General features: G+C 37.9%; 1 protein-coding gene across 3 annotated transcripts; it reads right to left on the bottom strand.

Annotated features, from left to right (window-relative positions):
* Window positions 1-454: 454 nt before the first annotated feature.
* On the bottom strand, window positions 455-4,885 carry LOC113299149 (RNA polymerase II C-terminal domain phosphatase-like 4). 3 transcript variants are annotated; one of them, XM_026548115.1, is made up of 9 exons: window positions 4,590-4,885; window positions 4,261-4,479; window positions 3,662-3,747; window positions 2,979-3,094; window positions 2,679-2,859; window positions 1,533-1,822; window positions 1,146-1,334; window positions 1,006-1,044; window positions 455-629 (listed from the first exon to the last, which is right to left on the bottom strand). In XM_026548115.1, the coding sequence occupies exons 2-9, from the start codon at window positions 4,461-4,463 to the stop codon at window positions 594-596; spliced, it is 1,140 nt and encodes a 379-aa protein (XP_026403900.1). In that variant the 5' UTR covers window positions 4,464-4,479; window positions 4,590-4,885; the 3' UTR covers window positions 455-593. The 3 variants fall into 3 exon arrangements, 2 of the variants coding, with proteins under 2 accessions (XP_026403900.1, XP_026403901.1); XM_026548116.1 differs by having other exon boundaries at window positions 1,006-1,038; XR_003334650.1 differs by lacking the exon at window positions 455-629 and having other exon boundaries at window positions 1,537-1,822; window positions 4,590-4,884.
* Window positions 4,886-12,885: the final 8,000 nt, after the last annotated feature.

Raw genomic sequence — 12,885 nt, 5'->3', positions numbered from 1 at the left:
TTTAACTTCATCACTCTTGTCTATATTGGGTTGTTCTTTCTCTCATTGACTATGGGGTTTGTTCCTTCTCTCGTTGCGACTACATTATCCAACAATGATCAAGATCACATCTGAACAAAGAAGTACTATCAACATAATAGGGAATGTTCAGTTTGAACATATTAAGCAACATTCAAAGCAAGGACAAGTAGTAAACATTGATTAATGTACGCCTGCAACCAAAATTACTTGTGATATTCGTGTTCATTTGATATGAATGTACAAATGATCGCATACCGCATTTGCTCAAAATATTTCAGAAATGAACCCCATGTTTAGTGTTCTTTCTTACTGTCATTTACAGCAAAACTATCTTCAGGTTGACGTTGCCATAAGAAATTGGCAGCCTCGATCCAACTTGGGTTAACCAAAAATTTCTTATACTTCACTGCCCAACGAGATTTTTCTGTCCCCATATCAGTTGAAACAACATGGGTGACAGATGCATCGAGCTCTTTACAGCAGATGGCTCCCAACTCCTCTGCAACCTCCCAAAGTCTCTGGTTCTCAACCTGCTCTCCGATCTTCCAAACACGGCTGAAAACCAACTTGCATCACTTCAAAACTTCACTACGAACTGTCTTCAGCACCTAAATACCAATATGTTTCCACATCCATCACCAAAGTGAATTAAATGTTAGACAATATAGCATTTGCTGTAAGGTTTGAGGTTCAATAATAATTGGGTTGGTCACAGGGGTGCATTGAGAAGCACCATGAGTTCTTATACGTACAAGTTTACAATCTACAACCCAATTCAGAAAATAATTTGGCTCAATCAGATCATCAGAATGAAGCTATATGGAACTATTTATACCAGTTTTTAAGTAGTTTCATTCTGGTAAAACTCTAACAATTGAAGGTCGAACATTTGAATCAGTCAAAAATAAAGCACATGTAGCACACTGATTTATTGACTTTCAATGTACACAAACTAAACCAAGCGACTCATAGTTGCTTATTTACCTGTCTGACGTCTCTCCTCATGAGATCATCATCCTGCTCCTGATAAAAACAAAGCTGATAAGAACAAATATCGAGTATGCAGAGGTCATGAAGTCGGGGAAAAAAGATCAGAAAAATTAAGCAAAGGCGAGGTGAGCTACCAAGTCAAAAAACAGCTGATGTATACGCTTAAGAACTCCGAGAATGGTTGCAAGTGCACCATCAGGCTCGCTCTCATCCCTCTTTAATTCTGAGAGGGACCTGTTATTCAAGTTAAATGACCGCCCGCTTGAAGAAAAGTAATGATACCTATCCATGAGGATAAGGTTTTCTTTATGCTGCCGCCAGACCTAGCGTGATGGGCATATGCCAGTAAGGAGTGAATAAAGAAGTGAAACCAGTCTATATATTTTAATAAAGTAAACCAATAAAATTTAGCTACCAAGTAGGCATAGTCTAAGGATTGATACTAGTAACAGGAAAAAGCCAATTGGCTTAAAAGTAGAAGCGCACAAGAAAAGAAAACGATAACAGGCCACAGCACACACGTACTCCGTGTCATCGAGGATAATTACAGCACTCTCTGCTCCCAGCACCACATCAAGACCTTTTTGATGTTTCTGGGTGCAATCAGCTTGTGAAATAACTCTCGAGTCGAAGTAGATCTTTCCAGGATCAAGTAGCCGTGCCATTTCCATTGCATAAGGGCGTTCTCCCATGGTGTATACATACATCTCAAACATGTTACTGGCTTCTTTCAAAAAAGTTCGTACAAAGGGCCTCAGCTTCGTAAACATGCGCATAGAGTCCAATTGAAAAAGGTTCCCATTTGGAAGATCTGGCCAATTTAAAATGTTAGACCCTGCATCTAATTGATTCAGTCGAGCCTCGTGGTTCTTCATATCTTAATATAAGTTTTGAATTGGAAAATTATGATCTACAAGATTATACAGAGATGACAAAGCAAAAGGACAGATGACCCTCTTAACCAAGAGGGAAACCATAGTTGCAATTGAAATATTAGGACCAGGAGCCTAAGCTTTGCACGATTAATAACACTGTGAAATCCTGTTATGTCTTACCATTCCAAAACTAGAGTTGTTTATGTTTTCCCATCTTCTAGATTTATTTTTGTCTTAGCTTTTCCTAATTTTGTAACTTCAGAGTGCAGCACGTAAGTTCGAGTGTTTATCAGTGTAAACTGTCATTTCAAACGAACAATGTATTTGGTTTTTCTCTAGAAAACTTTTTGTTTTAGGTATCATTGGAATAACAGTCAGCTTGAGCTAACTCAGGTTCACATGTCATAATAATTCAAGCTTCACCTAATGAGGCATTTGTATGACCAAGGATACTTAGCATCATGCGATTGCAATAGTTTATATACCAGGTTTGATCAAATAAGCAAAAGTATCATGAGAAGCTTCTATTTCCAGATTCCGAATAAGCGGTTTTTGGAAAGTTTAACAATCAACAATTGGATACAACCAAAAGACTAAAATGAGGTTCAGGCATAGAATGCCTCAATAACAGATTGTTTACCCATGGGGAGAAATCATTAAACTCATTAGATTCTTAATAAAATTTTCAATTATCCAAAAAAGAAAACAAACCAAAAGATTAAAAAAGAAAAACAATGCTTTCTGTCCTATCAAGAAATAAACAATGAAGCACATCACATAGATGAGTCATACCTTGAAGTGAATCTGTTTGGTTCTTTAGATATTCCTCGTCAGGTGAGATATGTTGAAAATGTGTTGAATTAAGTAGAGTATGATCTAAGTCAAGGACCAAGTATAGTTTTTTCTTGCGGAACAAGGACTTGAGATCCTTATTACGTAATCTGGCAAGTTCATCACTGCCGACTTTTAAATCCTGAAGGTGTAAACTTGTTCAGTCAACACACTGTCGTTTTTAAAGCATCCTTAAAATTTTGTGCAGGCAATTGATGACAGTAAAGAAAGAAATCCCAGTAGCAAGAAAAAAAATCTTACTTTATGTATGTACCCAAGTGCTACGGCAGAAACATCATCCACCATCCGCCCACATTTTACACACATTCCTTTAATAAGTGATGGATGTGCACATATTTCCAACTGGACAGATACATCTACATGTAGGCAGATGAAATTGTGGAGATAAGAATACTAACACGAAAAGATAAGAATAGCTATCTCACGAGAATAAGCTGGACAATACCGCCAATCTCTATCATAAAACACAAGTTTTACTAAAATGCTCAACATTCACAGTCGATACAAGAAAACAGATGTGAACATAGTGTTCGAATGAATTGAACTTATGAATTTACATGTCTAACTTTGTCCGCCTAAATTATGAAATATCAAAACACAAGATGCTGCAATTAAAGGAGGTCAAGCTTTTTGCTGAAAAATATAAAACTCAAAACCATCTGGTTCTTCTATGAATCTTTGCTTGGAAAGAGTGACTCACAGAGCCTCTGAAAGCAGTCACTGATGTTTGAGAGGGATGAGAGAGCATTTCAAAAAAATCATAATAGATGTTTATCTTACTACGAGAGACACCAACTTAAACAAAACTCTGATGCTCATAAGAAATTAAGTCAAACATAATATGAAACAAAAATGAGGGGTACACAAAATATATCTCTACACATTGACAAAAATCACAAATCACAGAACCTTAAAAACAGTACCTGAGCTTTGTGAAACCGGTTCTAGAGAAGTTGAGCAATGCAGCCCCTCGTCATCGTCCAACGTATCCAACCTTTGCCTTTTACTCCTGCAATGTCATGCAAAATATGAAGTGACAAATTTTGGTGGTTGTGAGCTAGTATTCAGTAGTTCACTCACATTATAGATCAAAATTGGGCATAATCATTACCAACTCAATACATTCATGTTGGTCAAACTAAGCCTCTTTTAGTCTAAGTCAATAACGCATGGAATAAAAGTCTTTTAAACACAGAATGCAGCATATATCACCATAGAATACATAAACTATGACAGAAACCATTGACTTGACTGTTTAGAAGGTTTTTACAGCAAAGAGTCTGGAATTTCTGCAGAAAACAATGAAACCATATAATATCAGGATATCTTTTGGAAAATCTCCCGTATAAAGTCAAAAAGTTACATTATAAACCCTTACTTGTGAATTTGTTAAGGAAGTAAAAATACCCCTCTTTATGTTGTAGTGTTGTATGTGAATGTATTTAAGTCTAAACACTGATGACATAATCATCCAATTTGAACAAAAGAGATACATTAATCGTTTGGCTTAGACCTGGTTTACCTCTTTGCTGCAAAATCAGCATCTTCTACATTTAGTTCTTCATTAACTTCTTCTTCTTCTCCATCATGGTCTTGGTCTGTTTCATCTGCCTCCTCCTCCAATGACTCATCAGAAGAAATCCCTGCTAGTTCTTCATTAAGCAATGCAGCAAAATCATCACTACCAGAAGAACTCAACGGAGAAGAATCGCCATCCACACTCATGGTCAGACCCTCACTACTGCAAAATCAAAATATCAGGTCAGATGAAAACCCTCACCATAACAAGTAGCAAATCTACAAGGTTAAGATGAGAAGAAAACATACAAACTAATTCACCAAAACAACAACCTGCCTTGTTACTGAGAAATTAGGGTTTCGTAAGTGGTTTGAAAATTGAAAATCAGATTAGTGCGAGTTTCATCGAATGAGATCTTCGGGTTCGGAGGAAGAAAATAATAGAGAGAGCTCAGGAAAGAAGGCGACAGAAGTGCGTTAACAGATGAAGAAGAGGGGATGGTGAAGAAGGACGGCTTTTGATTTGCTACTTAATAGAGGCGGGAACGCTGAGAGTTGAGCCGAGTTAGAGTCTTCAGACAGAGAAATCTTATTTATCTCTCCTTTTTTTTTTGGGGTTTGAGGAAATTGAAATTTGAAGACACTAGACTCGATATAGTATGGGAAGTATGCCGGTCCACCTCTTGCAAATTCACCAACTAGGAGTAGGAGTAGTTCAAAAAGTCACAATTCCTATATGGAAGTTCTATGGGACCGGCAGTGATCTTTTGTTTTGTTTTCTCAAGCCTCGTGTAGTGTTACTTATTAGCTTCTTTTAGTTATGCATCACATCATATAGCCAAAGACCAAAGTTCATAATAGTAGTACTTGCCATTGGTTTAATTTGCATTGCTAAACTTGGCTGGCTTCCATCTGTTTCTTGATCAAGCATCAGTGTTAGTGACCCATGATCTAACAGTCAGTGACCCTTGATCTAACAGTCGCTAACAAAGTTCACAAACCATCGCCAGGTCCAATTAAGGATTCGTTTGAATCAGTTTGTATCATGAAGTATCAAGTCACAATACCATCGAGATTTGTAATTTTCGATATTCACATGCTTCTTGATTCACATCTTCACTATTTTCATTCTCACATTTTTTATATCTTGTACTATGAGCATGCATAGTTTGTGTAAATGAAATCACATTCATGACTGCCCTTCCAACTGAGTATTTGATACCAAATATTATGGGGAGGGTATTAGAAGAGTTATAATCACACACCCGTCCAAAACTGGGTTTGCAATTGTTGGTGTAAAAATTGATTACCCCAACAATTTTCGAGATGCGTGAAAATTGATCCAATCGCTATCGTTGATGAAGAATCTCCGAATAATTGATGAAAAGAGGTGGGGGTACCTGCAAAAACACTCTAATGCTAAAGTCAGCGGATGTTCTATGCAAATGTATTGTGGTGAAAGGAATAGAATTCTGTACCTTTTGATTTGAGATTTTGCCTCTATATACAGGCAGAAAATAGATGTAGTTTTAGGGTTTTGATAGTTATCCAAATAACCTCCCTCATCCGTATAAATCCCAAATAACAACCAGATTCATGATAAACTCTAATATTTATGATAATCTTCACTTATCTCAAATAATTATTATCTTGAATTATAACTACTTCAGATAAATATCCTCTTTTATCAGGATTTATCTTAAATAATATTTAATAATAACTATTCCATGAAAATCTTAACCTCTTTTATTAAGATCTTTTAACCCATGGACTTTTGGGCTTCAATAACAAGCCAAGTGGGTTTCTACAATAAACCGAATTAGGCTTCCATATTAAGCTAAGTGGGTTTCCATAATAAACCCATCTGTTTCCATAATAAGAACGATTTTTTGGGGACCATGGTTTTTTTGGGGGGGCCATGGTTTTATTTTGGGTAAAGGCATTAGAAGTAATTTTAGGTCACCCCATATCTAGTTATTTATTTAATACCTAATCTACCCTCTTAATTAATTTTAGGTTATGATTAGTGAATGATTTAGTTAAAAACAATAAGTGAGATTAAATTAAAAGATGGATTTATTATTAGTTGAGTAGAATTATTGAGAGAGTAGAGTTAGAGAAGATGAAGGAAAAAAACATGGAAAATAAATTTTTTTCCAATTCACTAAATTTGAGTATTCAAATGATGAAAACTCATCTGATTGTTCATCTCCATCCTCTCCTAGAATATTTGTTAATCTTCAAAATGATCCGGATTTGAACTGGATTTTGAACAGTTCGGTTACTTTATATGAAGAACAAGTAACCGAACTCATCTGAAGTTGTAGTTCGGTTGCCCCGTGAGATGAACAAGTAACCGAACTCATCTGAAAGTGTAGTTCGGTTACTTGTTCCAAACACGCAGGTTACCGAACTCTCAAATAATATAATTTCTAGGAGTTACAGCGTTATGTTCGGTTGGTTCTCAACTAACCGAACTTTGGTGTACAAAGTTCGGTTGGTTCGCAAACTGCAGGCACTTTTGATCTAACCGAACTTTACGTAATATAAGAGTATATAAGTTTACAAAGTTCGGTTCTTTCGCAAACTTGAACCTAACAGCTAACCAACCGAACTCTGAGTTCGGTTTCTGCGATAAAATTGTGAAGTTACCGAACTTAACAAACAAAAAAAATGTGAAGTTCCAGCGTCTATTGGCTAAGTTCGGTTACTTTTTAGTTTTAAAAGTTTTTGCGAACAAACCGAACTCTATTGGCTAAGTTCGGTTATTTTGGAACTCAACATAGTGGCCACAACTACACAGTTCGGTTAGACTGGATTTGTTTTTTTTCGGTTCTAAGGGTGGAGTTCGGTTACTTTGTAGTCTTAAAATTTTTTGCGAAACAACCGAACAGAGAGTTCGGTGACTTAGTTTTAAATCTAATAGTTACGAATTGTTCTTCGTGTTCTTTATTTTCAAGAAGTTCGGTTAGTAAACTAGGGTTTTTTGGAAAATCGGCCTAACCGAACATGGCTCTGTAACTCCTATTAAAACCCTATTTTGATGATTTCTATTCGATTAAAGCAATCAAAATCAAATTAAAGTGAAGGGTTTGTTGGAAAATACCTCCGGAGTGGTCCCATGGCAGAATCAGGTTGCGGCTGGCGTCTTTTATACTCGATAAAATTATTATGTAACCGAACTTAATTGTGATTGCATTGATGTTGTTACATTTCTTAAATAGGCGGTGGCGGTGGTGGTGGTAATCGGTGGTTGGTGGTGGTGATAATCGGAGGTGGTGGTGGTGGTAATCGGCGGCGGTGGTGGTGGTGGTAATCGGTGGTTGGTGGTGGTGATAATCGGAGGTGGTGGTGGTGGTAATCGGCGGTGGTGGGCGTTGGTGGTGGGAGGAGGTGGTGGTTATATATATAAGTGGTTATTAGGTTGGTTTTAAATTAAATTAGGTTAAGGGTAGGTTAGTCATTTCAACGTTTTAGGACACCCCTTATCACTATAGGGAAGGTGGCCTAATAAAACCATGGTCCCCTCAAAAAAACCATGGTCCCTAAAAACTCATTCCATAATAAACCAAATCCAGTCTTCCATAATAAGCCTCGTGGGTTTCCATAACAAACCCACCGGTTTCCATAATAAACCAAATCCAGACTTCCATAATAAGCCTTGTGGGTTTCCATAACAAACCCACCGGTTTCCAGAATAAACCAAATCCAGGCTTCCATAATAATCCTTATGGGTTTCCATAACAAACCCACCGGTTTCCATAATAAACCGACTGGTTTCCATAATAAACCGACCGGTTTCCATAATAAGCCTCATGTGATACGCACGTACGCTATTTTAATAGGGTACAAACATCACCCCCTCTTAATTCTCAACTTGTTGATGGATTAAGAAAATCAAAAGAAGAACTAACCTTCGCGGCTCGTTCAAATTCACCATATGATGTTTACTCGATAACCTTTCGTGGCCTTGGCCAGCTTGTTGTGTGGATTTTCCCCAAAGTTGGCTTAATAATTCGAATCACCAAAAATGTACTCAATCATCTCATAATCCATTGTTCTTTAATCACCAAACACGTTCGAAGTACCAACAACGTACTTAAAACTCCATATAGTATTACCCAATCGCCAAACAGATCAACATGTTATGTTCTCTTGCTCTTCCATTAGCTAACATATGACCTAAGTGTTGGTCTTGTAAATCTTCTCTAATCTTATCTCCCACCCTTATGGTGAATGAAGCATTTCCTTGGTTTTCTCTTTGATAGAAAAACGCTCCAATTTATCTCTTTAATAGAAAAATTATCAGGATCAAATTAATAATTCAACTTCGACTTTGAGAACATACCTCACTTGAATGCAGGTTGCTCCCGTAATTTGCTAGGCACATTGGTTGCCCACTTGTTCCCGTACTGGCCTAGAACTTGCCGACTCAATGCTCGTGTGTCCGTGAATAATAAATATACGACAATATCTGGTGTACGGGTTGACTGTCTCTAGCTTTTCGTCGTACATTTCCTTTCTTTTGCTCCACCTCCTTTACTAAACGCTTTTCGTTTTCTTTTTCTCTTTATTAGAAAGACATTGCAGCTATTTCCTTGATAAGCAAGCACTTTGTTTTTGTCTTTATTAGAAAAACATTGCAAGCATTTCATTGATAAGCAAAACACTTTGTTTTTCTCTTTATTAGAAAAACATTGCAAGCATTTCCTCCGCATGTGTTCTTCAACATTTTTCCTTTGCTCCTTTCGCTCCATTATAGCTTCAGCTTAATTATATTGTAATACTTTGTTTTCGCCTTTCTCTTTACTAGAAAGACATCGCAACAATTTCCTTCATAACCAAAATACTTCGCCTTTGTCTTTCTCTTTTATAGAAAGACATTGCAAGTATTCCCTTCATAATTAAAATACTTCGCCTTTGATAACTAAAATATCTCGCCCCTGTCTTCCTCTTTATTAGAAAAACATTGCACGTATTTCTTTAATAAATACATGCAAAAAGTTCTCATTTGTGATTATAAATTCGCTTTTATAATATAACAACTAGTGAGGACTTACCTCCTCGGGCGTTCGTTCCTTCCATCTTAGTCGCCCCCAGTACTTGCCACGATACTGAAAAAGATGTCTTCTATTATTCGACTTTTTTAAACAAGTTGGTTTTGATTGTATGCTAGGCGTCACATTAGCCGCCCCCGGTATCTATAGAGATATTCCCTAATAGAAAAGACGCCCTCATGTGAAGCAACGACTAGATCTACTATATCTAGATCCTCACTTGCTAGAACGATCTGAGCTGGTGGTATCTTTTCTGTTGCCATCTTATTTATGGGTTCATGGCGCCATGCTTAATGAAGTGGTATTATGCTGACATTGCACAATAATCTCCAACACGTGAGGCTTGACAAGTGTCACAAGTCTATGTGCTTTATTATTAGACCCATAGCCAACGTGTTAATCCTGTCTTTATAACACTTCCATCAGATCCTTGGTGGATCTTATTAACTCCACCACTTGAGTCATAAGCCCACGTGTTAATATTTCTCTATATATCGCAGAAAAGACACGTCCCCTCATGATTTCATAAGTGACCAGCTTGGTCTAATGTCAGCGTTTTGCACTCTCTGCGTACTCCAGCGACAACCTCTAGGGCCAGTAAGAATCTGGTTCCTTGTAAAATTAAGAACTTGGCTTCCTTTGAGACTTCGTTCTTATCAAACTCTGAGCCTTTATTGCTTGTATACCACTGTTCTTTTCATTATATAGATATGGAAGAACAATGGTCGTAATATCACATCTGAAGCTGTCCTCTTCTTGCTAACTTCCCTGGATCTAGTATGCATATATACCCCTTTACTAGATATATTTATGAAATTTTTACTCCATCCATTATAAAAGAATTTATCCTTCACCTGTGAGAAACACTTCTGATATTAAAATTCCGTCCTGATTGCGGCGTTCGCGGACGATATCTCTAAATGGCACTCCGACAAACGTCGGTCCTTCGAGGCGTACTGCTAGGACGCGTGGGTGGTCGTAAGTCTTATATTGCCAGACGTCCTGCATCCATAAGTGATTTTCCCTCTTGTCTCTTGAGTGGAACCACATTGCACAATGTCGAGCCTTCCATTTGTAATGCAACCACTGAGACAGAGACTCCACTTCCCATAATTATAAGTGACGATGAATTCGATAGTGGACACACTCCTGCTGACAATACTTTTTTTTTATCATTGGATTACACTTCAGCCACTCCGGCTCGCAGGCCAACACCTCCACCTCGCCTGCTGGTACGTGACGATCATTTCTTACCTATTTTGTATGAACCAAATGGAGCAGGTATCGCTTTTGGGGACTCTATTGTGACTTGTGAGAGATCTCGATGTCGCTCGCGGCCTGCACACACGCTATATTAATCCATGAAAAATATAACGTCATTTTGGATCCTCTCTTCACGTACCAAGCATGTATGGCTTGATAAGTTCACGCACTCCCATTCAGGCTAAATGGCCCATGTCTGGCTTGATAAGTTCACACACTCCTTGTCTATCCCTCCCAGCCGTATAGTAATGATGATCATTATTAGTAATATAACGATCATAATAGCTGTCATCATGGTGATCATGGATCTGATTATCGTCCCTGGAATTCACATCTCTTCCTTCGTTACTTTGGCTACGCCGTCTACGATCGTCAAGAGTTTCGTTCCATCTGTGTGGGTTGTCTTGTTCTCGGTAATGGTGTGATCTCTCCTTCCCGAAACAAGGGATAGTTGTTTCTTCGATCTCCTTTCTTTTCTCTAACGCAATCTTAAGCCGTTTATTCTCTCTTTCAAACTCTTGCAAACACTCCCTTACTGTCAGGTCGATAGGCGTTACCTGTGGTCCGTTAACCTGTGCAACCCGTGGGTTACTAACTCGAGCAGCTGGCGGGATATTAGCTTGCACGGCTGGTGAGACATTGACTTGTGAAGCAGATTGGAAATTAGCCGGTTCAGCTAATGGACTGTTAACTCGAGAACGTACTCCTCTGTTAGCGATGTCTTCTTGTCGTCGTTCATGGATGCTCGGGTGTCCTTGAAACCCTCCTTGATGATGGAAACTTCTGCTAGTGGTAGGAGGTGGCGACCTACGCATCGAAACGTAGTTCTCCCTGATTCTTGGAATAGATCTCTCTGAACGAGATCGAGAAGCCAATGCCGACAATGATGTCTCTCTCCCGTCCCTTTCATCATAGTCTCCTTGGACAACAACACTCCTCAGAGTCCGAGGGTTTGCTTGTTGATTCAACAAACTTTCGATGGGTACATCTGTATCCATTTCAAGTTGATTTGCTTCTGACATATTCATATGTTTTTCTTTTAACAACTTTGGCAGAACTTTCAACGACTTTTTTGGATCTTCTGCAACTCCAAAAATGTTTAGAAAGTCTATGGATCTTCTGCAACTTTATGGATACATGGTGAAACTTTCCGCAACTTTCAAAAAAGGTCAAGAACTTCCTGTAACTTTCTGGGAAGGTTTCAAACCTTCTACAACTTTCTGGAAATGTTGTGAAACCTTCTGCAACTTTCTGCTCACAATGACTTTGAAACCCTAGTTTCGAAAATCATTTGAGAACGACTTCTATCAACTGGGGAGCACAATATTTTCTTCGTAGTCCCCTTAGTCGGCGCCAAAATATGTTTGTGCAAAAATTGATCACCCCAACAATCTTCGAGATGCGTGAAAGTTGATCCAATCGCTACCGTTGATGAAGAATCTCCAAAGAATTGATGAAAAGAGGTGGGGGTACCTGCAAAATCACTCTGATGCTAAAGTCAGCGGATGTTTAATGCAACTGTATTGTGGTGAAAGGAATAGAATTCTGTACCTTTTGATTTGAGATTTTGCCTCTATATATAGGCAGAAAATATATGTAGCTTTAGGGTTTTGATAGTTATCCAAATAACCTCCCTTATCCGTATAAATCCCAAATAACAACCAGATTCATGATAAACTCTAATATTTATGATAATCTTCACTTATCCCAAATAATTATTATCTTGAATTATAACTACTTCAGATAAATATCCTCTTTTATCAGGATTTATCTTAAATAATATTTAATAATAACTATTCCATGAAAATCTTAACCTCTTTTATTAAGATTTTTTAACCCATGGACTTTTGGGCTTCAATAACAAGCCCAGTGGGTTTCTACAATAAACCGAATTGGGCTTCCATATTAAGCCTAGTGGATTTCCATAATAAACCCACCTGTTTCCATAATAAACCAAATCCAGGCTTCCATAATAAGTCTTGTGGGTTTCCATAACAAACCAAATCCAAGCTTCCATAATAAGCCTTATGGGTTTCCATAACAAACCCACCGATTTCCATAATAAACCAAATTCAGGCTTCCATAATAAGCCTTGTGGGTTTCCATAACAAACCCACCTGTTTCCATAATAAACCGACCGGTTTCCATAATAAACCGGATTTAGGCTTTCATAATAAGCCTCATGTGATACGCACACACGTACGCTATTTTAATAGGGTACAAACAGCAATCGCTTCATGGTGATCAATAGTATGGATAAGAGGCATGTGTGTCGCACATCATCATTTAGACCTGAAAGCAACTGATTA

The sequence above is a fragment of the Papaver somniferum genome, chromosome 7 (genome assembly GCF_003573695.1).
Source record: "Papaver somniferum cultivar HN1 chromosome 7, ASM357369v1, whole genome shotgun sequence".
NCBI lineage: Eukaryota > Viridiplantae > Streptophyta > Magnoliopsida > Ranunculales > Papaveraceae > Papaver > Papaver somniferum.
The sequence above is the reverse complement of the archived record's forward strand: the minus strand, read 5'-3'. Positions and strand labels throughout refer to the sequence as shown.

What these genes read in the sequence shown, in the direction of transcription:
- LOC113299149 (XM_026548115.1), bottom strand. Translation starts at nt 4,463, where the DNA reads ATGAGTGTGGATGGCGATTCTTCTCCGTTGAGTTCTTCTGGTAGTGAT. An exon ending in CCAAACAGATTCACTTCAAG is followed by an intron (nt 1,823 to 2,678) that starts GTATGACTCATC and finishes TAAATTGGCCAG; the next exon opens with ATCTTCCAAATGGGAACCTT. An exon ending in ATCAGCTGTTTTTTGACTTG is followed by an intron (nt 1,045 to 1,145) that starts GTAGCTCACCTC and finishes TGTTTTTATCAG; the next exon opens with GAGCAGGATGATGATCTCAT.